The sequence below is a fragment of the Eurosta solidaginis genome, chromosome X (assembly GCF_040869045.1).
Source record: "Eurosta solidaginis isolate ZX-2024a chromosome X, ASM4086904v1, whole genome shotgun sequence".
In the NCBI taxonomy this organism is placed as follows: Eukaryota; Metazoa; Arthropoda; class Insecta; order Diptera; family Tephritidae; genus Eurosta; species Eurosta solidaginis.
This window is the reverse complement of record NC_090324.1, coordinates 47907462-47934956: the sequence shown is the minus strand read 5'-3', so window position 1 is coordinate 47934956 and position 27495 is coordinate 47907462. Positions and strand designations below refer to the sequence as shown.

General features: G+C 36.0%; 1 protein-coding gene across 1 annotated transcript in view; it reads right to left on the bottom strand.

The window, feature by feature from the left end:
• The window catches only part of LOC137234912 (paired box protein Pax-5-like), a 2462599-nt gene that overhangs the window by 2180050 nt on the left and 255054 nt on the right, over positions 1-27495 (bottom strand). Inside the window, exon 2 of the mRNA XM_067758234.1 lies at positions 22197-22517. Coding sequence (XP_067614335.1) covers positions 22197-22497 — 301 coding nt within the window. The 5' untranslated portion in view covers positions 22498-22517. The remainder of the gene's footprint in view (positions 1-22196; positions 22518-27495) is intronic.

Sequence of the window (27495 nt, the reverse complement as noted above, 5' to 3'; positions counted from 1 at the left end):
CGGTGATGGTAATTAAGCACGTGCTGTATTTATGCTTGTGTGCGAGTCTGTTAGCCCGTTTTTTCGCGTCCGACAACACTTTATCGCCAACGGCGATGGACATTTGGTCATTGTGCTTAGTCGGGTTCGATGGTGCTTTACGGTGGACCATAGTTTACCTAAACCGGCAGAGAGGTTACAATTCTTTAAGTGCTCCTCCCATTTCGTGCGCTTGTGTTCATCCACTAGCAATTTGATGCGTTGGTTTATATTCCCTATTTGGGGGTCGCCGTGGTCATGCTGTCTTATATCACGTTATCTCGCTGGAGTTGCGGCCTCCGCTGGAAAATGTGGCCGGATTTCCGGGATTCTTCCGACGGAATAAAACGAGCCGAAGCGGCATCAATGACCTTGCGGAAAGCACGATACCCTTGACTGGCATCAGTCGGTATAGGGAAGGCAGCAAACTGATTTTTAGTATAAGTTTTGTAATCATCCCACTTTCCTTTCTTAAAATTGATGAAGCTGCGTTTTTTAGTGGTGATGAAGTCGGCAGATCGCTCAAGCGAAAGGAGTATGGGTAGGTGGTCGGATGTCAATGTTACCATCGGTTACCAGTTGACGCAGTATACTATGTTGGGATTAAATAAATTATATTGCACTGAGTGGGGCGTGGTAAACGCCAGATCGCCTCCATGTCCGCTCTTGCGATCTTTTCTGTGTACGTTATACCCAGAGCAGGTCTGCTAAGCAGATCTTGCCGTGAGTTTGGTCTCGTGGATCGCAGCAATGCGTATGTTATGCCGCTTCATAAAATAAACTATCTCCGTGTTCTTCCCAGTTAACCCATTACAGTTTAGCTGCAGTATTCTGAAGTGCAAGGGGGAGACGTCGTCACTATGTGGTTGAGTAACGGGTGACTACGCCTGAGTTGAGGGAGGCCAGGACGCAAGTGCTGCTGTGGCCCATGTAGTGGAAGTCCCTGGGTAAGCATTTTGGTACCCGATGTAGTTGCTTTTGCGGCCTGGTAGCATGGCGCGATGAAGCCCGTCGGGGGTACCGTCGGTGAGCCCAGAACATTTAGGAAAGTGGCACCGCCCAAGGCAGGAGCTTCATTGGGCAGATGTCGCAAACATATATATTCTGTGCTGGCAAATGGTGCAAAAGTTGTTAGGGACTAAGAGTCTGTTTCCCTGACCTACCCTAATGGTAGTTCCGGAAAAAGGGGGAAAAGAACACGGGGGCTGAGACTAATGCTCGTCAGTGCTGCTTACTCTACTACGGATGTTGCAGTTATGAGTAGGAGCGGCCGTGTGTGCTGGTGGTGCCGTGGGGCGCGACCACTAGCGGGTATTTTTTGTGGCTTGCTGAACAGCGGGGCTTCTAGAGGGTAGTGGGGGTGCTAAGGCGCAGACTACGGGACGCCCTTGGGCGTTAACAGCAAGGGGCCACAAAAGATTTGTAAAAGTTACGAGGACGTCGCGTTTGGTGGTCTAGCCCAGAACATCCCGTCCGATGCAACCATCCCTTATACATAACACACTGACAAGAATGTGACCGTCCAAAAAGATTCTTTTCCGGCAAACGCAGCAAAACCATTTCTCTGGACCGGGATCAGGTACAGGTCCCGGATAGGGTTTGCTGCAAGGATCTGCTGGGAGGATGACAATTCGTGGGAAGGACACAACAACCGGCTGTCTTGGGAAGCGGGTGACTCCTTATCGTCATAAAAAAAAAAAATAAATTTAAGGCGCGATAACCTCCGAAGAGATCTAAGGCCGAGCTTCTCTTCCAATTTGCGTCGTGCTCCTCTTGCTTTTTCCCTACAAATTGGCCGGACGGGACCTACATGTTTTATGCCGACTCCGAACGGCATCTGCAAGGCAGATGAGTTTTCACTGAGAGCTTTTCATGGCAGAAATACACTCGGAGCGCTTGCCAGACACTGCCGGGGGGCGACCCCGCTTAGAAAAATTTTCTTCTAATTGAAAAACCTTATTTCTAAAATTTTTGATGTTGCTTTGCCCGGGAGTTGAACCCAGGGCATACGGTGTGATAGGCGGAGCACGCTACCATCACACCACGGTGGCCGCCACTCCTTATCGTCATCCTCCATGCAAATGACACAGTAAGGATTTTCCATAATACTTAGCCGCACTGAATGGAGCCCGTCAGCGCTCTAATGACCATTATAAGATCGTCATTGCGGACCCAAGATATTTCGCTTAGCGTTTTTTATCCGCTAACGACCAGAAACTGCTGATTAAAAATGATTTTTTTCAGTGTCGCTACTGGCATGCTTTTTTATTTTAATCAATAGTTTAAGGACCAGCCTAGACTTTAATATCAAAAAATTATACATATTATATGAAATTATTTTTTTACAACATCACAAACTTTATAGCTTTGACGGACGTCCATGTTAAGCCCGTTCCCTTCATCACTTTCAAATTGATTTGATTGTTATACGTTACAGGAAAAGGTATGATGTACTATATATTCCTGGAAACCTCGTTTTTTGAAGAATATGCAACAACTAATATGTTTTTAATATTATGTTAATGTTTACCTTAAAATAATTGCAAAATAAAATATGGTGAAAAAAAGTTTGTTTTTTAAGTTCATCGAGACTTTTGACAGTTGCCCACGTTTACCCACGCTTTACATTTTATGTTGATTTGTGGCCTAGCTATCCATAAACATAATCAAATGAAAAAAAGCTGCGGAAATTTGCGATTTTCGGAGTAACTAGTAAAAATGTAATAAAAGTCAGTAGCAAAAACCGCTCGATATCTCTTGGGGTTTTAAATGTTGCTGTTTACATCAATAGTTTGCGGTAAGTTTTGTAATTTTTCATTGATATTAGGACATTTATCTTTTTTGCACTCCCGTTCTCCCGTGTGATATTGAGCGTTGAATCCTATTTTAAACAATAAAAAAGTAAAGCATTAAGAGCAGTTTTGCATAATATACCTACAATTCGAAACTTTGTGGGGGGATAATACATTAAATTAAGAATTGATTTGTTTTTTAAATTTTGTTAGGTAGACTGAATGAATGTGAAGCATGTGCATGGGGACATTTGGTTTCTAACTACTTGCGCAAGGAACTTAGGCAGGAAACTAACGGAATTAAAAGCGATTATAACGGAATTTCCAAAATACCCTTTGTTTTAACGTATTACAATCAAAAAAACGGTTCTCTTGTTATTGACTTAACGGAGATTCGGTGAAATTGTTCGAATTATGGTTAATTCGGCCGAGTTCTTTGTCAAGAGAACAAATTAGTTTAGTCATTTCAACAGAAGAGAAGTTGTCGCTGTTAAGTTAACAACATGAACAACAGCAAATGCATGAGCAAATTTCAAAGAGAATTTTACGCTCACTGCTCTCTAATTTATACTTATGACGATGGTGCCACTGGTTAAAAAAACACCAAAATAAGAAAACCAATAAATCTAAAAAGCACACAAATTGGGAAAACAACGAAAAACTAGTTTTTCAATTATCAATACAAAACGAAAAACCCCTATTTTGAATTTACTGCACATACCCGGACACCTATTTATAGGGTACAATTTTGCAACCTCTCCTCCTAGCGAAATGCAAAATTGCGCCCTCTTGTTGCAAAAGTTTTGTTTGAACGAAAAGGATTTTTCCAAATTTGGTAAAATTTTGTTCAAGTTTTTTCGAATTTTTACTCACGCGAACGAATCGAATAAGATAATAAAAATCATCCTTTTTTAATGTTGATGTTTCCGACGGCATAAAAGTTTGAATTGTTTTGGAATCGTTTCAAAATAAAGTGTTACGAGAATTAAACTTGCCGAATTACATGCAAAATTACTCCAGTGGTGAATTACCTTCCCGCGATTTGATTCTTTACTTTTCTATAGCTTACAAGTTCTCTATTTAAAATGTTATGTGAAACATTTATACTACAAGTTTTGTTCGAAACAATCAAGTGTGGCAACTCTACATCCGAGAGAAGAAATTGAGACTGAGCTGCAACTGAAAGAATTGAGAATCAGTTTACTGACTACTATTTTCATTTCTATTTGAAAAGTGAAGTGACGCGCCGCATAGTTTAAACTTTAAATTAAATAAATTATAAAAAATTAAATTTGATGAAAAAGTTTAAACAAAATAATAAGGTATGTAGTGTTTTATGTGTGCCAGCATATTTGATGTACGCACAATTGAAGTTCGGTTAGTAAGGACATACGTAATGTACATACGTACTTATTTCTCCAATTTTTTTTTTAAATTTAAAGAAAATGCAAACATTTTATATCAAATGTGCGTACACAAATATGTATTTATATAATATAAAAATATGGTAAAAATTTTTTAAGAATTTTCTCGAAACGGACGCCAATGTGATTTAACAAATGGTTGGGTGCCGGAATCCGTTATTTTTGCTAGAGCATATGTATACTTTTTATACTCAGTTGAGCAGAACTCACAGAGTATATTAACTTTGATTGGCTAACGGTTGGTTGTACAGGTATAAAGGAATCGAGATAGATATAGACTTCCATATATCAAAATCATGAGGATCGAAATTTGATTGAGCCATGTCCGTCCGTCCGTCCGTCCGTTAACACGATAACTTGAGTAAATTTTGAGGTATCTTGATGAAATTTGGTATGAAGGTTCCTGAGCACTTATCTCAGATCGTTATTTAAAATGAACGGTATCTGACTATAACCACGCCCACTTTTTCGATATCGAAAATTTCGAAAAACCGAAAAAAGTGTGATAATTCATTACCAAAGACAGATAAAGCGATGAAACTTGGTAGGTGAGTTGAACTTATGATGCAGAATAGAAAATTAGTAAAATTTTGGACAATGGGTGTGGCACTGCCCACTTCTAAAAGAAGGTAATTTAGAAGTTTTGCTGTAGTTTGGCAGTCGTTGAAGATATCATGATGGAATTTGGCAGGAACGTTACTCTTATTACTATATGTATGCTTAATAAAAATTAGCAAAATCGGAGAACGACCACGCCCAGTTTTAAAAAAAAATTTTAAAGTCAAATTTTAAAAGAAAAGTTAATATCTTTACAGTATATAAGTAAATTATGTCAACATTCAACTCCAGTAATGATATGGTGCAACAAAATATAAAAATAAAAGAAATTTTCAAAATGGGCGTGGCTCCGCCCTTTGTTATTTAATTTGTCTAGGATAATTTTAATGCCATAAGCCGAACAAAAATTTACCAATCCTTGTGAAATTTGGTAGAGGCTTAGATTCTAGGACGATAACTGTTTTCTGTGAAAAAGGGCGAAATCGGTTGAAGCCACGCCCAGTTTTTATACACAATCGACCGTTTGTCCTTCCGGCCTTTAACACGATAACTTGAGCAAAAATCGATATATCTTTACTAAACTCAGTCCACGTACTTATCTGAACTCACTTTGTATTGGTGTAAAAAATGGCCGAAATCCGACTATGGCCACGCCCAGTTTTTCGATATCGAGAGTTACGAAAAATAAAAAAAATAACATAATTCTAACCAAATAACATAATTCTAACCAAATAGAAAAAAGGCATGAACCATGGTAATTGGATTGGTTTATTGACGCAAAATATAATTTTAGAAAAAAACTTTGCATAATGGGTGTGACACCTACCATATTAAGTAGAATAAAATGAAAAAGTTCTGCAGGGCGTAATCAAAAGCCCATGGAATCTTGGCAGGAATACTGTTCGTGGTATTACATATATAAATAAATTAGCGGTATCCGACCGATGATGTTCTGGGTCACCCTCGTCCACATTTTGGTCAATATCTCGAAAACGCCCTCACATATACAACTAAGGCCCCTTTTAAAACCCTCGTTGATAACTTTAATTTGATACCCATATCGTACAAACACATTCTAGAGTCAACCTTCGTCCACCTTTATAACGATATCCCGAAAAGGCGTCCACCTAAAGAACTAAGGCCCACTCTCTTTTAAAATACTCATTAACACCTTTTATTTGATACCCATATCGTACAAACAAATTCTAGAGTCACCCCTGGCCCACCTTTATGGCGATATCTCGAAAAGGAGTCCACCTATAGAACTAAGGCCCACTCCCTTTTAAAATACTCATTAACACTTTTCATTTGATACCCATATCGTAGAAACAAATTCTAGAGTCAGCCCTGGTCCACCTTTATGGCGATATCTCGAAAAGCCGTTCACATATAGAACTAAGGCCCACGCCCTTTTAAAATACTCATTAACATCTTTTATTTGATACCCATATCGTAGAAACAAATTCTAAAGTCGCAGCTGGTCCACCTTTATGGCGATATCTCGAAAAGGCGTCCACCTATAAAACCAAGACCCACTTCCTTTTAAAATACTCATTAACACCTTTCATTTGATACCTATATCGTACAAACAAATTCTAGAGTCCGCCCTGGTCCACCTTTATGGCGATATATCGAAAAGGCGTCCACCTATAGAACTAAGGCCCACTCCCTTTTAAAATACTCATTAGCATTTTTCATTTGATATACATATCGTACAAACAAATTCTAGATTCACCCTGGTCCACCTTTATGACGATATCTTGAAAAGGCCACCACCTATAGAACTAAGGTTCACGCCCTTTAAAATACTCATTAACACCTTTCATTTGATACCCATATCGTACAAACAAAATCTATAGTCACCCCTAGTCTACATTTGTGGCGATATCTCGAAAAGGCGTCCACCTATAGAACTAAGCCCACGACCTTTTAAAATACTCATTAACATCCTTCATTTCATAACAATATCGTACAAACAAATTCTCCCACCTTTATGGCGATATCCCTAAATGGCGTCCACCCATGAACTATGGCCTACTCCCTCTTAAAATACTCTTTAGTACCTTCCATTTGATACACATGTCATACAAACACATTCCAGGGTTGCCCTAGGTTCATTTTCCTACATGGTGATTTTACCTTATTTTGTCTCCATAGCTCTCAGCTGAGTATATAATGTTCGGTTACACCCGAACTTAGTCTTCCTTGCTTGTTCTTATTCGAATTTTTTATCCACATCGGAGTGTGACGAATAAAACAAAATAAATAATAAATAAATTTATACAAAAGAAAATAATCCGAAGGCGGAAAATACAAATTTAATCTCTGTCCGGAAATATTTGCAGTTGAAGTTGGCGATTTTCATGTGCTTGTTTTAATGTTGTCATAGCCACAAAAAAAAAGTGAACATAAGTGTTTTGCGCGGATATAGTTTCGGTCTCCAAACCGGTGTTGGACCTACCCAGGGTAATTTTTTATAAGCGCAGCCGAAGGCCGCCGATGCATAAAGGTGTTCTGCGCAAAAATGCTATGGATACCATCCCCGGTTTCGAAGGGACCCGAGGGTCATTTTTCGTTTTTCGCTAATATCTTTTGAACGAGTTTAAAATCTTATTCTCCGCCTTCGGATTATTAATACTGATATCAAGACGCTTCGTTTGACACCTCTCTCGATATTTTTGATAGCGTATTCGCTAGTCGACCACTCAACTAGACTTTTACCATAGAAAGTGATAGTTATACCATGATAACTTTAACAACTAATTACTAGTAAATTGTTAATAACAATTAAAAATTACTCACGGATTCTCGTTGGGGAACTCCCTGAGAACCTACATGCAAAATTTCAAACCCCTTTGGTTTACGAATAAAACCAATTGGTCCCTTAACGTATAGCTAACACAAATTATAAATTTTTCTTTGATCATTTTTGCCCCCCAATTCTGTTGATATGTATATTCAAAAAACTTCATTTTTTCTCTCAGATATTTGTATTCATTTTGTATGTTGTCTGAGACACAAAAAAGATAAAATTTTGTTAATTTGTCAAGTACACAGAATTGAGCGGTTAACTATTTCTGAACACTTTTGATAGAATCTATGCAATTATGTCATTTTTCGCTTGTTTTATTACATCACATTAATAAAATATTTACTTGTTTTTTTAATTATATTTTTGCAGAATTCAGATATAAACGCGTTACGGCACCCATCGCAAACGATCGTGCTTGTGATATAGAGGTAATATCTCGCGATTCATACAAGCATACATACAAGTATTTGTTATTATATTAATGCTACATTTCTTATTTTGTGGCGATATCTCGAAAAGGCGTCCACCTATAGAACTAAGCCCACGCCCTTTTAAAATACTCATTAACATCCTTCATTCCATAACAATATCGTACAATCAAATTCTCCCACCTTTATGGCGATATCCCTAAATGGCGTCCATCCATAGAACTATGGCCTACTCCCTCTTAAAATACTCCTTTAGTACCTTCCATTTGATACACATGCCATAAAAACACATTCCAGGGTTACCCTAGGTTCATTTTCCTACATGGTGATTTTCCCTTATTTTGTCTCCATAACTCTCAGCTGAGTATATAATGTTCGGTTACACCCGAACTTAGCCTTCCTTGCTTGTTCTTATTCGAATTTTTTTATCCATATCGGAGTGTGACGAATAAAACAAAATAAATAATAAATAAATTTATACAAAAGAAAATAGTTTTTGTTTTTTAGAGTGTACTTATGTATAAAATTCTTGTGAAAGCGTTCGTATGTATGTAGATAGAAAGGGTAAAAGTCTAGTTGAGGGGTCGACTGCTAATACACTACCAAAAATATCGAGAGAGGTATCAGAAGACCCGTATTAATCTCGAGAAAAATAATCCGAAGGCGGAAAATACAAATTTAATCTCTGTCCGGAAATATTTGCAGTTGAAGTTGGCGATTTTCATGTGCTTGTTGTAATGTAGTTATACCCACAAAAAAAAAAGTGAACATAAGTGTTTTGCGCGGATATAGTTTCGGTCTCCAAACCGGTGTTGGACCCACCCAGGGTAATTTTTTATAAGCGCGGCCGAAGGCCGGCAACGCAGAAAGGTGTTCTGCGCAAAAATACTATGGATACCACCCCCGGTTTCGGAGGGACCCGAGGGTCATTTTTCGTTTTTCGTTAATATCTTTTGAACGAGTTTAAAATTTTATTTTCCGCCTTCGGATTATTAATACTGATATCAAGACGCGTCGTTTGACACCTCTCTCGATATTTTTGGTAGCGTATTAGCTAGTCGACCACTCAACTAGACTTTTACCATAGAAAGTGATAGTTATACCATGGTAATTTTAACAACTAATTACTAGTAAATTGTTAATAACAATTAAAAATTACTCACTGATTCTCTTTGGGGAACTCCCTGAGAACCTATATGCAAAATTTCAAACCCCTTTGGCTTACGAATAAAACCAATTGGTCCCTTAACGTATAGCCAACACAAATTATTAATTTTTCTTTGATCATTTTTGCCCCCCAATTCTGTTGATATGTATGTTCAAAAAACTTCATCATTTCTCTCAGATATTTGTATTCATTGTGTATGTTGTCTGAGACACAAAAAAGATAAAATTTTGTTAATTTGTCAAGTACACAGAATTGAGTGGTTAACTATTTCTGAACACTTTTGATGGAATCTATGCAATTATGTCATTTTTTCGCTTGTTTTATTACATCACATTAATAAAATATTTACTTGTTTTTTTAATTATATTTTTGCAGAATTCAGATATAAACGCCTTACGGCACCCGTCGCAAACGATCGTGCTTGTGATATAGAGGTAATATCTCGCGATTCATACAAGCATACATACAAGTATTTGTTATTATATTAATGCAACAATTCTTATTATACTTTCAGAAAATCAAGGTAATTTTAGCAGCATCACCAGCTGGCCAAGATGCTCTTGAATAATTTGAGAACAACGAAACTCTAACGCCACAAAACCAGCAGGCAATAACATATTGCATCATTGACCATATTATACTGAATGGCCAAAAACTTTCACTTCAAAATCTGGAAAATTTGGCCGACAGCATATGCAAGCGATTCCGTGGAGAGCATACTGTGAGTATATTATTATGAAAATTTGTATTAAATTAAACCTTGTGCAATATTTATAAAAAAATCTTTATTGCTTCTTAACAGGCAACGTATTTCTATTGTTGGGGAAACAATAAACCGTCGTGAAAGCTCTAAGACCGCTATAATAATGTACTAAAAAAGCGCCGATTTTCATTTGTTGCAATTGCTTCCGTGTCTTAGATTTGGAGGGTTTTTGCGATGACTCGGAAATTGAGGTAGACGACGATATTTGTGAAACGTAAAAAGTGTGGCTCAAATACAACGACTCACCAGGGGACGAAATCGAGGAAAAATGGAAGAGAACGTTCGCGGCTAGGAGAAAGTCAGTTGGAACTTATATTTCACTGCTTTAGTTTCGGAATGGCTCCTCTACAAAAGTGCCGTACTTGGCCCGAAACTGGTTAGTGGAAATTTAAGTTTGTTGAAACAAAAGTTAGCATAAAGGGATTTTTTTCTATTTGCATTAAGCTTTGCTTCAGTTAAACTATTTCTTGATCATTTTCTTCATTAATAAAAGATTGCTTGTATTATATATTAGATATATTTAAAAAAAAAAGTAGCAAAAACAATTGAGCTGAGGCGAAACTTGCTTAAAATTAAAAAACCAAATACCTGTGTGCTAAATTGTGTGATTCACTGTAGAGTGTCGCACATATCTACAGCACGAAAACGAGAAAATATAGCTGCTTTTATATGTAAGCCAGAAAAGCGATTTTCAAATGCTGTTTAATGACACAACTTTCCAGTTTTTTGTAACGTGGGAAAAATGTATACCACATATCACAAAGTTTTTCGCCAGCAATATAAAGGACAAAGCCTGCAAGGAAATTTTTTCTAAAATCGACTATAAGTCCATCAACAGTGGTAAGTCAAATGTTAGCAGTCTGTACTGAAACTAATGCAATATATTCATATGTATATTCCAAAAACTGCATCGTCTCATTACTGCTCAACGCAGTTATAATGCGAACAACAAAATACCGCTTCAATGGAAAAATTAAAAAAGTTACAATAAACGAGGCCATGGACGGCTTTATTCTTCTTATAAAATCTGCGTCAACTTTGGATGAAGACATCATTGCGATACAAAAGCGTTTTGAGCAACAAAATGGTACCCAATAGCCAGCGATTCATACAAGCATACAAACAAGTATTTGTTATTATATTAATGCAACAATTCTTATTAAACTTTCAGAAAATCAAGGTAATTTTAGCAGCATCACCAGCTGGCCAAGATGCTCTTGAATATTTTGAGAACAACGAAACTCTAACGCCACAAAACCAGCAGGCCATAACCAATTGCACCATTGACCATTTTATACTGAATGGCTAGAAACTTTCCCTTCAAAATCTGGAAAATTTGGCCGAATGCATATGCAAGCGATTCCGTGGAGAGCATACTGTGAGTATATTATTATGAAAATTCGTATTACATTAAACCTTGTGCAATATATATAAAAAAAATTTTTATTGCTCCTTAACAGGCAACGTATTTCCATCGTCGGGGAAAGAATAAACCGTCAGGAAAGCTCTACGACCACTATAATAATGTACTAAAAAAGCGCCGATTATCATTTACTCCAAGTGTTTCCAGCACTGTAGTAGATTCGGAGTGTTTTTGCGATGACTCAGAAATTGAGGTAGAGGACGATATTTGTGAAACCTATAAAGTGTGGCTCAAATACAACGACTCACCAGGGGACGAAGTCGAGGGAAAATGGAAGAGAACGTTCGCGGCTAGGAGAAAGTCAGTTAGGAACTTATATTTCACTGGGTTAGTTTCGGAATGAACTCTCTACAAATTGGCGTACTCGGACCGAAACTGGTTAGTGGAAATTTAATTTTGTTGAAACAAAAGTTAGCATAAAGGTATTTTTTTCCATTTGCATCAAGCTTTGCTTCAGTTAAACTATTTCACGTTTAATCCATTTAACACATATACTGTTAATAATGAAGTAGCAGAAAAAATTATTTGGGACAAACAACTTTTAATGAGTTGTTGTTGTTGTTGTTGTAGCGATTAGGTTACTCCCCGGAGGCTTTGGGGAGTGTTATCGATGTGATGGTCCTTTGTCGGATACAGATCCAATACGCTCCGGTAACACAGCACCATTAAGGTGCTGGCCCGACCATCTCGGGAACGATTTATATGGCCACACTGAACCTTCAGGCCATCCCTCCCTCCCCACCCCAAGTTCCATGAGGAGCTTGGGGTCGCCAGAGCCTCGTCTGTTAGTGAAACGGGATTCGCCGCTCGAAGGTGAGGTTGACAATTGGGTTGGAGAAGCTATATATTGCGCTACACAACCCCTTGAATCCCACTTTTAATGAGTCGAAGTCAGAAGCATACGTATTCAATCTAAGATTTCATTTTAAAACAATTTTTGAAATTGACACGCTCCTTACAGATACTTTAAAAAACACAGAACTTTTAGAAGAAAGTAAGGATTATTCTAACTTTTTGAATGGTTCTTTGAACAAATTAAAGAAATCTATGATAGGTTTTGAAATAACATTGCCGTATTTCTTATATACAGACGATTTTGAAGTAAACAATCCATTGGGAAGCCATACTTGTAAGGATTCTATATGTGGGATATGTGTATCGTTTCCAACTATTCCTGATCATTTGATTTCAAGTTTGAATTACACTTTCGTAGCCGGCTTCGTAAAATTAAGCTTTGTTATGTCATATGGAAGTAACAAAGCATTTTATGCACTTAAAGAAGAAATAAAAAAGTTAGAAGAAGGAGTTAAAGTTTCGGCTGCAAGCAGTACTTACCATGTACATTTCGTGTTGGGTCTACGTATTGAATCTAAGATTTTATTATAAAAAAAAATTTTTCTAATTGACACGCCCCTTACAGATACTTTAAAAAACACAGAACTTTTAAAAAAAGTAAGGATTATTCTAACTTTTTTAATGGTTCTTTGAACAAATTAAAGAAATTTATGGTAGGTTTTTATAAAATAACATTGCCGTATTTCTTATATACAGACGATTTTGATGTAAACAATCCATTGGGGAGCCATACTTGTAATGATTCTATATGTGGGATATATGTATCGTTTCCAACTATTCCATTTGATTTCAAGTTTGAATTACACTTTCGTAGCCGGCTTCGTAAAATCGACCTTTGTTAAGTCATATGGAAGTAACAAAGCATTTTATGCACTTAAGGAAGAAATAAAAAAGTTAGAAGAAGGAGTTAAAGTTTGGGCTGGAGGCAGTACTTACCTTGTACATTTCGTGTTGGGTCTAACTTTAGGAGATAATTTGGGTGTTAAAAGTATACTCGGTTTTACAAAATCATTTAATTGTAACAAATATTGTCGTTTATGAATTCGATGTAAGGAAAATATGCACACTGATCTTAGGGAATACGAACTCTAAGAAATGAAGATAAATATAAATCGGACCTAGAAACGAACGCTCAAAAAGAAATAGGAATTTTGGAAGACTCAATATTCAATGATATCAATACATTTCATGTGTGTTCCAATTTTTCTGCAGATATTATGTGTGACATTTTTGAAGGTGTTTGTCGTTACGAACTAAGCCAAAGTATTTTATACTTCGTAAAAAAAAGTTTTTATACTCAGTTGAGCAGAGCTCACAGAGTATAGTTTTAGTATTAAGTTTGATTGGATAACGGTTGGTTGTACATATATAAATGAATCGAGATAGATATAGACTTCCATATATCAAAATAATCAGGATCGAAAAAAAAATTGATTGAGCCATGTCCGTCCGTCCGTTAACACGATAACTTGAGTAAATTTTGAGGTATCTTGATGAAATTTGGTATGTAGGTTCCTGAGCACTCATCTCAGATCGCTATTTAAAATGAAAGATATCGGACTATAACCACGCCCACTTTTTCGATATCGAAAAGCGACGAAACTTGGTAGGTAAGTTGAACTTATGACGCAGAATAGAAAATTAGTAAAATTTTGGACAATGGGCGTGGCACCGCCCACTTTTAAAAGAAGGTAATGTAAAACTTTTGCAAGCTGTAATTTGGCAGTCGTTGAAGATATCATGATGAAATTTGGCAGGAACGTTACTCCTATTACTATATGTACGCTTAATAAAAATTAGCAATATCGGAGAAGGACCACGCCCACTTTTAAAAAAAAAATTTTTTAAGTAAAATTTTAACAAAAAATTTTATATCTTAACAGTATATAAGTAAATTATGTCAACATTCAACTCCAGTAATGATATAGTGCAACAAAATGCAAAAATAAAAGAAAATTTCAAAATGGGGGTGGCTCCGCCCTTTTTCATTTAATTTGTCTAGGATACTTTTAACGCCATAAGTCGAACAAAAATTAACCAATCCTTTTGAAATATGGTAGGGGCATAGATTTTATGACGTTAGCTCTTTTCTGTGAAAATGGTTAATGCCACGCCCAGTTTTTATACACAGTCGTCCGTCTGTCCTTCCGCATGGCCGTTAACACGATAACTTGAGCAAAAATCGACATATCTTTAATGAACTTAGTTCACGTGCTTACTTGAACTCACTTTATGTTGGTATGAAAAATGAACGAAATCCGACAATGACCACGCCCAATTTTTCGATATCGAAAATTACGAAAAATGAAAAAAATGCCATAATTCTATACCAAATACGAAAAAAGGGATGAAACATGGTAAGATAATTGGATTGTTTTATTGAAGCGAAATATAACTTTAGAAAAAACTTTATAAAATGGTTGTGACACCTACCATATTAAGTAGAAGAAAATGAAAAAGTTCTGCAGGGCGAAATAAAAAACCCTTAAAATCTTGGCAGGTATTACATATATAAATAAATTAGCGGTATCCAACAGATGATGTTCTGGGTCACCCTGGTCCACATTTTGGTCGATATCTGGAAAACGCTTTCACATATACAACTACCACCACTCCCTTTTAAAACTCTCATTAATACCTTTCATTTGGTACCCATATCGTACAAACTCATTCTAGAGTCACCCCTCGTCCACCTTTATGGCGATATCTCGAAAAGGCGTCCACCTATAAAACTAAGGCCCACTCCCTTTTAAAATACTCATTAACTCCTTTCGTTTGATGCACAAACGAATTCTAGAGTCACCCCTGTCCCACCTTTATGGCGATATCTCGAAACGGCGTCCACCTATGGATCTAAGGATTACTCCCTTTTAAAATACTCATTAACACCTTTCTTTTGATACCCATATTGTACAAACAAATTCTAGAGTCACCCCTGGTCCGCCTTTATGGCAATATTTCGAAAATGCGACCACCTATACAACAACCACCACTCCCTTTTAAAACCCTCATTAATACCTTTAATTTGATACCCATATCGTAAAAACACATTCCAGAGTCACCCCTGGTACACCTTCATGGCGATATTTCGAAACGGCGTCCACCTATAGAACTAAGGCCCACTCCCTTTTAAAATACTCATTAACACCTTTCATTTGATACCCATATCGTACAAACATATTCTAAAGTCACCCCTGGTCCACCTTTATGCCGATATCTCGAAAAGGCGAACACCTATAGAACGAAGGCCCATCCCTTTTAAAAATACTCATTAACACCTTTCATTTGATACCCATATCCTCCCTTTTAAAATACTCATTAGCTCCTTTCGTTTGATACACATATTGCACAAACGAATTCTAGAGTCACCCCTGGCCCACCTTTATGGCGATATCTCGAAACGGCGTCCACCTATGGAACTAAGGATTACTCCCTTTTAAAGCCCTCATTAATACCTTTAATTTGATACCCATATCGTACAAACACATTCTAGAGTCACCCCTGGTCCACCTCTATGGCGATATTTAGAAACTGCGTTCACCTTTAGAACTAAGGCCCACTGCCTTTTAAAATACTCATTAACACCTTTCATTTGATACCCATATCGTACAAACATATTCTAGAGTCACCCCTGGTCCACCTTTATTGCGATACCTCGAAAGGCGTCCACCTATAGAACTAAGGCCCACTTCCTTTTAAAATACTCATTAACTCGTTTCGATTGATACTCATATTGTACAAACAAATTCTAGAGTCACCCCTGGTCCACCTTTATGGCGATATTTCGAAAATGAGGATACCCATATCGTACAAACACATTCCAGAGTCAACCCTGGTCCACCTTTATGGCGATATTTCGAAACGGCATCCACCTATAGAACTAAGGCCCACTCCCTTTTAAAATACTCATTAACACCATTCGTTTGATGTCCATATTGTACAAACAAATTCTAGGGTCACCCCTGTTCCACCTTTGTGGCGATATCTCGAAACGGCGTCCACCTATGGAACTAAGGATTACTCCCTTTTAAAATACTCATTAACACCTTTAATTTGATACCCATATCGTACAAACGCATTCTAGAGTCAACCCTGATCCACCTTTATGGCTATATCCCTAAATGGCGTCCACCTATAGAAATATGGCCCACTCCCTCATAAAATACTCTTTAATGCCTTTCATTTGATACACATGTCATACAAACACATTCCAGGGTTTCCCTCGGTTCATTTTCCTACATGGTTATTTTCCCGTATGTTGTCACCATAGCTCTCAACTGAGTATGTAATGTTCGATTACACCCGAACTTAACATTCCTTACTTGTTTACTTTAAACTTTTTATATATGCGAAAAAGATTATTTTCATATGGAGAGATAGATATTGGTAATATTTCGGGTCCACTAACTTTGCATAATTTAAAAAAAGGAAATATCAAAATGTGTGTATCCGAAACCAAAACGTTTTTACACTTTTTCCCGCTCATTATTGGTGATAAAATCCCTCGAAATGATAGAGTGTGGAAACTTATTATTTTACTCATAAAAATAACAGATCTATGCCTTTCATCTTGCTTAAATGAAAAAAATATAAAAGCTTTGAAACAAATTATATTTAAATATGACAAACTCTACTTAAAATGCTTTGGAAAATTAAAGCCGAAACATCATTTCATGTTGCATTATTGTACTATTATAAAAAACTCAGGACCATTAAAAAAAATGTGGTGTATGCGTTATGAAGCCAAACATAAGTCTTTAAAAAAATATATGAACACTATTACTTCGAGGCGTAATAGTGCATATTCTCTTGCCAAAAAATCTTTTTATCAGTTTTCTTATTTTCTACTAAAAAAATATCGTTATTCCTACCCCGTTCACATACAATGCAACAAATTTAGATTTTGAAATTTCAGAACGAATAAAACGATTCATACAATTAAGTTTTACTGCCTATAGTTCTGTCTGTCTATAAAATTCTATATAAAGGAACTTTATACAAAAAAAATGTGTAGTTATTTTTACGTTTGAATAATATTTTACATGTGCATACAATTTAAAGCATAGTCATCGACGAAAATTAAAAAATATATATTATATCATCAGAAATTGAAGTTCAAAAATTTGATGAGCATTATCAAGCTTTTCTTATTAAACGAAATACTAAAGTCCTGTCTTCAACTGAATTTCATAATTTTATCAGTTTTCCATTACATATACATACAATGTAAAATTGTTCAAGTTATATACGATTAAAATACTTATAATGTGTACCAAAAGCTACACCGAACGACAGCATATATTAATATACCCCATTTCGTAATTATAAACGCGGAAGAATTAGCATGTTTTAAATATTTTTATAATTTCTTTTTAATTTGAATATTTGTCTTATAGAAATCTTAGTTTAAAGCAGTATAAATCTCTGTTCTAAACTTTATGCCTATCTTTTAAAATTCCTCCAAATTTTCAAATCCTTAAAAAAAATAAAATATATTTTTGTAGCCCTTTACATTTTTGGTTAAAGAACCTCTTTGAATTTTTATAATTTTTTTTTTTCTGAAGGCATTTCAGCCATATAACGCAAGAGTGACATTTATTTTTATATGGAAGAGAATAGACGATAAGGTTACGTTTTTTCAAATATTTAATGGTTGTGAACATTGTGAAAAGTTTTAAAACATTGTTTATTTGAATTCAAGCTTAATTTATTTTTATTTTAATTAATATTACTAAATATAGCAATAAAACCATTAGATATAGAATGTACCTATGTGTAATTTATATAAATAAAAAAAAGACTGCATAACATTGTGAAAAGTTTTAAACTTTTGTTTATTTGAATGCAAATTTAAGTTATTATTATTTTAATTAATATTACTAAATATAGCAATAAAACCATTAGAAATGAAATGTACCCATGTGTAATTTATACAAATAAAAAATGACTGCGTAACATTGTGAAAAGTTTTAAACTTTTGTTTATTTGAATTCAAATTTAAGTTATTATTATTTTAATTAATTATACTAAATATAGCAATAAAACCATTAGAAATGGAATGTACCTATGTGTAATTTATACAAATAAAAAAAGACTGCGTAACATTGTGAAACGTTTTAAAATTTTGTTTATTTGAATTCAGATTTAAGATATTATAATTTTAATTAATATTACTAAATATAGAAGTAAAATAATTAGAAATGAAATATACTTATGTGTAATTTATACAAATAAAAAAAAAACTACGTAAGTTTAAGTATATATTTAGCCGGTTTTTATTTTTTCCACAGGTATTAATGTCATATGAACAGAAAACTCTGTTGATGTAAAAGTTTACGCTATTAATCTAGAAAAAACAGAAATATCTGTTATTTCAGTAGATTTCACTGGTATTGTCATTTCGACAAAAGACTCTGTTAATTTAACAGTTTACGCTGGTTATTTCGAATGAACAAAAATCTCTATCATTTCTACGGCTTTCGCTGTTAATCTCATCTTAACATTATATCTGTTAATTTAACAGTTTGCCCTGGTAATTTCAAAAGAAAAGAAATCCCTTTCATATTAATAGTTTTGATAGGTATTCTTAGAGCGACAGAAATAATTGTTAATTTAACAAAACTATGGGTTAAATATAACGAAAAATTTTTGTTTGTTTATTTGACTACTGAAACGGTCAATTACGAATCGTTGATTTTACCAGTCTTTTTCTTTCAGTGTATATAAACAGAACAAAATATTGGTGAATTAACAGAAGTTTATGTTACGAATACAAATAACTACGTGTTTTGTTGTCCCTTCAAAATGTATACTTTCAAGTGTTTTAAACGTGAAAAAATATTTTCGTATATTGAAGGAGGAAAATCATTGGAGGCATTATCCGCAGTTTTAAAAGAAAATTATCATGTATCTGAAGACAACTTATGTTTCATCCTCAGTGATATTCAAAGACATATTATTTCTACTTTTAATAAAGGATGGACAGAAAAAGTATAAATTTTTAATGAAAAACAGTAATTGGTTAGAATCAGAATATTCAGTAACTTTACCGAACACTGAAGACGTTACAACCGACTCCACACCATCTACTTCTTCCGGAAAACGTTGGAGACCGTGCGTAGAAGTTAAAAATACTTGATGGTGGATATCTTCATCTATAGAAATTACATACACAAGTACAAAAATAGTAAGACCTCAAGATGTATTAGATCACAAAGCAGCTAGAATATTGACAATAGATTCAGTGTATAGGAATGGATTGAATAACTTACTTCTATAAAGTAAATGGGGCTGTGATGGCTCATCCGAACACAGCCAGTACAAACAAAAACTGCCAGAAGAGTCTGATCTAATTTCTGATGCAAACTTATTTGGTGCCTAATAATTTAATTAACGAGCTAACAGGTGATGTTGTTTGGCAAAATCCAGCACCTTCATCTGTTCGTTTTTGTTGGCCTATATTAATAGAATTTAGCAAAGAAACTCCCGAGAAAACTAAAGCTGTTGTGAATGAAATAAAAGGTCAAATAATTTCTTTGGGACCATCATTAATTGACAAAGAAGGTGAGGGGGTGCAAGTGAAGCACGATCTCTTTATTACAATGATAGATGGCAGAGTAGCTCAGGTATTAACAGATACACCTTCGGGTGCCACATGTACAATATGTAGAGCTACTCCACGACAAATGAACGATTTGACTAAAGATACTGCTAGGCCTAATAATTAAGATTCTTATCAATACGGACTGTCTATTTTGTACGCCTGGATTCTTTGTATGGAAATGATTTTACATATTTCCTATAATCTGTCTTTCCAAACATGGTCAGCCACAAGCAAGAGAAGAAATCCCTGGTACAAAGGCGTTTCCGTGAAGAGCTAGGATTGTTCATTGACAAACCAAGACAAGTAGGTGGAAATACTAATGACGGTAATACTGCCAGAAGATTTTTTCACAATGCAAGCTGCTCTGCTGAAATTACAGGAGTGGATATAAATTTGATTAAACGATTTTACATAATTCTGCATGCTCTTTCATCGGCTGTAGTCATAAATGCTGAAAAATTCGGCTGATATCCTATGGAGACTACCACGATCTATGTGAGCAATTATGAATGGTACTACATGCCATCTTCAGTTCACATAATTTTGATTCAAGGAGAAAGTGTCACAAAGCATTTTGCAGTACTACCTATTGGTCAAATTTCGGAAGATGCACAAGAATCCCGTAGTAAAGATTATAAAACATTTCGCCTACATCCTGCTAGAAAGTGCCCAAGATCCTCTACGAACGAGGACTCATTTCTTACGCTTCTTTATATTTCAGATCCTTACATAACCAGCATTAGAAAACTGTATAGCAAAAACGTGAAGGAACTTGATGAATATACCTTAGATCTTTTGGAAGTGAACGAATTAATTTTAGATGCCGAAGTTCATCAAGTATAAATAACGTAATAAATATATATGTACTAATAAAAATAGTAAAAATTACAACTTGCTGTTGTTGTTGTTGTAGCGATGAGGTTGCTCCCCGAAGGCTTTGGGGAGTGTTATCGAAGTAATGATCCTTTGCCGGATACAGATCCGGTACGCTCCGGCACCACAGCACCATTAAGGTGCTAGCCCGACCATCTCGGGAACGATTTAAATGGCCACATTAAAATCCCCTCCTCCCCCACCCCCAGGTTCCATGAGGAGCTTGGGGTCGCCAGAGCCTCTCGTCTGTTAGTGAAACAGGATTCGCCGCGGATAGGTGAGGTTGACAATTGGGTTTGGAGAAGCTATATATTGCGCTGGCAACCTGAAGCGTTGCGCTACTTAGCCCTTGAATCTGGTATTTTAGTCGCCTCTTACGACAGGCATACCTACCGCGGGAATATTCTGACCCCCTAACCCGCTGGGGTAAAAAATTACAACTAATTAATTAATTAATTTGTGTTCAATTTCAATCACCATTTTTTTATGTTTTTATTATTTAAATTGATTTGTATTTTTTTTTTTTTAACAAAGAATACTATTATTTTAATAACTACAAAAACCAAATATCAAATAGTACATCAAAATACAAATCAATTTTATTATTTAAATTGATTTGTATTTTGATGTACTATTTGATATTTGGGTTTTGTAGGTATTAAAATAATAGTATTCATTGTTAAAAAAAAATAAATATTGGATATCTTTGATAATTTTGAATTTCTTTTATTTTTTAAGGCATGGTTTCAAATCAAATCATAATAAGTTACATTCCATTTGAAGCCTTATACCCTATTCTATATTTGTGCAAAATTTTAGAACATAATATTCAGAAATAAAAAAGTTATTCATTTTTAATCAGAAACAGGCCTTTATTTTCCATAGTACTAAGGCCCGCCTTTCAAGAAGAATATTGCAAATTAGCTAGGGATAAAATATCTGCGTGACAGTTGTCAGGAATGTAACTAGAAAAGTAGCTTGCTGCGATCGCAAGCGATTTCAAAAACTCCCTGATAACAACTCTGCGGTCGATAGTTTTAGAGATCAGCACTTTGATATCTGACCGACTGTCCGAATACATGTTAAACTTTGTTATACATGACACACTTCATAGAATACCGTCCGCCCCATCCTTTATTGACCTTCGGCTAACTTTAATCTCCTGACAGCATATGCCATCTCCTACCTTTTCATTAATCGTGTTCAAACCCAGAGTTGGTGTTGTGCGAAGGGCGAGCTGATTCCAATCTGGGCAATTTGTTGCACGGTTTCCAGTCTTTTAAAATTAGATACAGTATCCAGTGCGTTCTACAGGCCAACACTCCGTAGAAGAACTTCAGGGAAAGCAATAAACTATGCCATTTCCTCATCATATACATACATACATATTAAACCTTTAAGGCAAAGTGGTAGAACTAAAGTTTCACAACTTTTGCCTTTCGGTTCGTTGTGGACCTTATTATACTATTAGTATACTACCTTTATTTTTATCACAGTTATTTTGAGTTGTTTGCGCATACGTAGCTAGATGTTGATGCTGCGACTGTAACTGAAAAAAACGTGAATGAAGGTTTACTGATGTTGAACAAGCCTGCGTAGCGGACGTGTGAAAATGTTGTATAGATGTGCTATTTGTCATTGATTGTGACATTCCTTCATGTTGAAAATTTTGTAGAGGATGCGTGTTTGTAAAGTGACTTTGTCCAGAAGTGCCATTAATATTTATAACTTCAGAAAGCGAATCGATTTCGTGGCCAAGATTTGATGTTTGCGTTTCCATGCTGAGAATTGCACAAAATTCTAAAAAAAAGTATCAATTAATGTGCAATACGGTGCGCCTAATAAACATGTTTTTCTTTCTTTAATAATTTTAGAAAAATTAAAACAACTTGACATTAGGACGGACAAGTCGCTTCTAATATATTTCAAAATCTCTTCAAAGCCTTTTCTCTTGGGAGTGCGACTCGAAATCGTTACAAACAAATTGAGCCAAGCCATGCTTTTGCTGTTGTGCAGCTTTTTCCCTAAGTAGACGACACTGTACAAACTTTGTATGCTAGCATGTGTCAAAGCTACGCTCATTATTGTTAGCGGTTCCAGGAACTGGTTGGCGTTGTTCCATTTATAGAAATACAAAAAATTAACCAATGTTGTCATTTTGTAGAAATTAATCGGGGATTTTCCTATTGCTTTTCAATGTAAGAAAACATTCTCTTGAAGCTATTTTTTTATACTCAGTTGAGCAGAGCTCACAGAGTATATTAACTTTGATTGGATAACGGTTGGTTGTACAGGTATAAAGGAATCGAGATAGATATAGACTTCCATATATCAAAATCATCAGTATCAAAAAAAAATTTGATTGGGCCATGTCCGTCCGTCCGTCCGTCTGTCCGTTAACACGATAACTTGAGTAAATTTTGAGGTATCTTGATGAAATTTGGTATGTAGATTCCTGGGCACTCATCTCAGATCGCTTTTTAAAATGAACGATATCGGACTGTAACCACGCCCACTTTTTCGATATCGAAAATTTCGAAAAACCGAAAAAATGCGATAATTCATTGCCAAAGGCGGTTAAAGCGATGAAACTTGGTAGATGGGTTGACGTTATGACGCAGAATAGAAAATTAGTAAGATTTTGGACAATGGGCGTGGCACCGCCCACTTTTACAAGAAGGGAATTTAAAAGTTTTGCAAGCTGTAATTTGGCAGTCGTTGAAGATATCATGATGAAATTTGGCAGGAACGTTACTACTATTACTATATAAGTACTAAAAAAAATTAGCAAAATTGGATGAAGAACACGGGGAATATTTAGAATAAGGTGCCACGATTTTCCAACTTTTCTTTTTTTCGAGGGGTGGCGGGGGTCCTAAAAATCACAAAATTATCATCCGCAACTCTATGAAACTGTTAGTTTATGAAATATAAGCCTTTTAATTTCCAAATTTAGTAAAATTTCAACTTAAGTCCTGCACTTAAAATTCGGGTCGCACATGTCGATAGCAATATCAAAAGACGCGTATTTGCTTCAAGATTCAGAATCCGAAAGCAGAAACTACATTTTTTGTCTCGTTTAAAAGTTATTCGCGGAAAACCCCTCGGTACTATTGTCGCTTTTTTCGTTGTTGCAATTAAACAAACGAAAACAAATGAAAGTGGTGAATAGTGTTGCCAGCTCCGCAACAATATCTTTTTAACTTGGTAGAAGATTATAAGGTGGTGACACGTCGACATAAATGCAAACAAACATACACTATCAATGTATTTTGTTTTGTAATTATTTGAATAATTTTAAATTAATGTATTTAATTGGAACAAGTGCAGAATACATACATTTGTCAAAAAAAAAAATAAAAAATTGGACTTTATAGAGATTTTTATGCTGCTTCCAACGGTAATTCTGCGTAGAACACATTTCTGCATAGGCGGCCTTTGGCCGCGCTTATAAAAAATAACCCTGGGCTACGCCATGCCAAGTCCGGGTGTGTGGTATAACCGTGGCTACCGCCACGGCGAGTTCCTTCTGCGTAGTACACCCTTCTGCGCAACACACCAAATAATATACTACAATTATTAAGTGTTTTACAAAAACAAAATACATCAATAGTGTATGTTTGTTTGCATTTATGTCGACGTGCCACCACCTTATAATGTTCTACCAAGATAAAAGGATATTGTTGCGGAGCTGGCAACACTATTCACCATCGTCATTTGTTTTCGTTTGTTTAATTGCAACAACGAAAAAAGCGACAATAGTACCGACGGGTTTTCCGCGAATAACTTTTAAACGAGATAAAAAAATGTAGTTTCTGCTTTCGGATTCTGAATCTTGACGCAAATACGCGTCTTTTGATACCGCTATCGACATATGCGACCCAAATTTTAAGTGCAGGACTTAAGTTGAAATTTTACTAAATTTGGAAATTAAAAAGCTTATATTTCTTAAACTAAGAGTTTCCTAGAGTTGCGGATGATAATTTTGTGATTTTTAGGACCCCCTCTACCCCTACAAATCAGCAAAAGTTTGGAAATCGTGGCACCTTATATAAAATCCAACCCAAGAACACGCCCACTTTTTAAAAAAAAAATTTTTTAATTCAAATTTTAACAAAAAATTTAATATCTTTACTGTATATAAGTAAATTAAGTCAAAATTCAACTCCAGTAATGATATGATGCAACAAAATACAAAAATAAAAGAAAATTTCAAAATGGGCGTGGCTCCGCCCATTTTCATTTAGTTTGTCTGGAATACTTTTAATGCCATAAGTCGAACAAAAATTTACCAATCCTTCTCAAATTTGGTAGGGGCATAGATTCTATGATGGTAACTATTCTCTGTGAAAATGGGCGAAATCGGTTGAAGCCACGCCCAGTTTTTATACACCACCGTCTGTCCTTCCGCTCGGCCGTTAACACAATAACTTGAGCAAAAACCGATATATCTTTACTAAAGTTAGCCCACGTACTTATCTGAACTCACTTTATCTTGGTATAAAAAATGGCAGAAATTCGATCATAACCACGCCCACTTTATCGATATCGAAAATTACGAAAAATGAAAAAAATGCCATAATTCTATACCAAATACGAAAAAAGGGATGAAACATGGTAACTGGATTGGTTTATTGACGCAAAATATAACTTTGGAAAAAACTTTGTAAAATGGGTGTGACACCAACCATATTAAGTAGAAGAAAATGAAAAAGTTCTACAAGGCGAAATCAACAGCCCTTGGAATCTTGGCAGGAATACTGTTAGTAGTATTGCATATATAAATAAATTAGCAGTACCCGACAGATGATTTTCTGGATCACCTGGTCCACATTTTGGTCGATATCGCGAGAGCGCCTTCACATATACATCTAAGGGCCACTCGCTTTTAAAACCCTCATTAATACCTTTAATTTTTTACGTACAAACACATTCTAGAGTCACCCCTGGCCCACCCTAATGACGATATCTCGAAAAGGCGTCCACCTATAGACCTAATGCCCACTCCCTCTTAAAATGCTCAGTAACACCTTTCGTTTGATACCCATATCGTACAAACACATCCTAGAGTCACCCCTGGCCCACCCTAATGACGATATCTCGAAAAGGCGTCCACCTATAGACCTCATGCCCACTCCCTCTTAAAATGCTCAGTAACACCTTTCGTTTGATACCCATATCGTACAAACATTCTAGAGTCACCCTCGGTCCACCTTTATGGCGGTATCTCGAAAAGGCATCCACCTATAGAACTAAGGATTACTCCCTTTTAAAATACTCATTACCATCTTTCGTTTGATACCCATATCATACAAACACATTCTAGAGTCACCCCTGGCCTAATGGCAACATTTCGAAAAGGCGTCCACCTATAGACCTAATGCCCACTCCCTCTTAAAATGCTCAGTAACACTTTTCGTTTGATACCCATATCGTACAAACACATTCTAGAGACACCCCTGGTCCACCTTTATGGCGATATCTCGAAACGTCGTCCACCTATGGAACTAAGGATCACTCCTTTTCAAAATACTCATTAACAGCTTTCAATTGATACCCATATCGTACAAACATATTCTTGAGTCACCCCTGGTCCACCTTTATGGCGATTTCCCGAAAAGGCGTTCACCTATAGAACTAAAGCCCATTCCCTTTTAAAATACTCATTACCACCTTTCATTTGATACCCATATCGTACAAACACATTCTAGAGTCACCCCTGGTCCACCTTAATGGCGATATATCGAAAAGGCGTCCACCGATAGACCTAAGGCCCACTCCCTCTTAAAATGCTCAGTAACACCTTTCATTTGATACCCATATCGTACAAACAAATTCTAGAGTCAGCCCTGGTCCACCTTTATGGCGATATCCCTAAATGGAGTCCATCCATAGAACTATGGCCTACTCTCTTAAAATACTCTTTAATACCTTCCATTTGATACACATGTCATACAACCATATTCCAGGGTTACCCTAGGTTCATTTTCCTACATGGTGATTTTCCTTATTTTGTCTCCATAGCTCTCAACTGAGTATGCAATGTTCGGTTACACCCGAACTTAGCCTTCCTTACTTGTTAATTTTAATTTATTTTATATATGGTAGCTGGTCAATTGTATTCAATATTATATGTTAAATAGGCTATTTTTTGGCCACAAATTTGCTTTAGTGCAAAGTAAATTAAAACTCCACTATTTCGGCTCAACATTTCGCTAAACACCTTTCAGGAGCGAAGCTGAATTTATTTTATTTGGTAATTTTCACACAAATAACAACAATGAAAACATGAAAATAAAATGTAAAGTTACAAAGATGGAAATTTGTTGGATTGAGTTATTAACACTTACATATTTAAACATGGCGGCCACCGTGGGGTGATGGTAGCGTGCTCCGCCTATCACACCGTATGCCCTGGGTTCGCACCCCGGGCAAAGGAACATCAAAATTTTAGAAATAAGGTTTTTCAATTAGAAGAAAATTTTTCTAAGCGGGGTCGCCCCTCGGTAGTGTTTGGCAAGCGCTCCGGGTGTATTTCTGCCATGAAAAGCTCTCAGTGAAAACTCGTCTGCCTTGCAGATGCCGTTCGGAGTCGGCATAAAACATGTAGGTCCCGTCCGGCAAATTTGTATGGAAAATCAAGAGGAGCACGACGCAAATTGGAAGAGAAGCTCGGCCTTAGATCTCTTCGGATGTTATCGCGCCTTACATTTTTTTTTTTTGTATTTAAACATGTGTAGCACTAGCTACATCAAGGCGTCAAAAGAAAATGATTTTT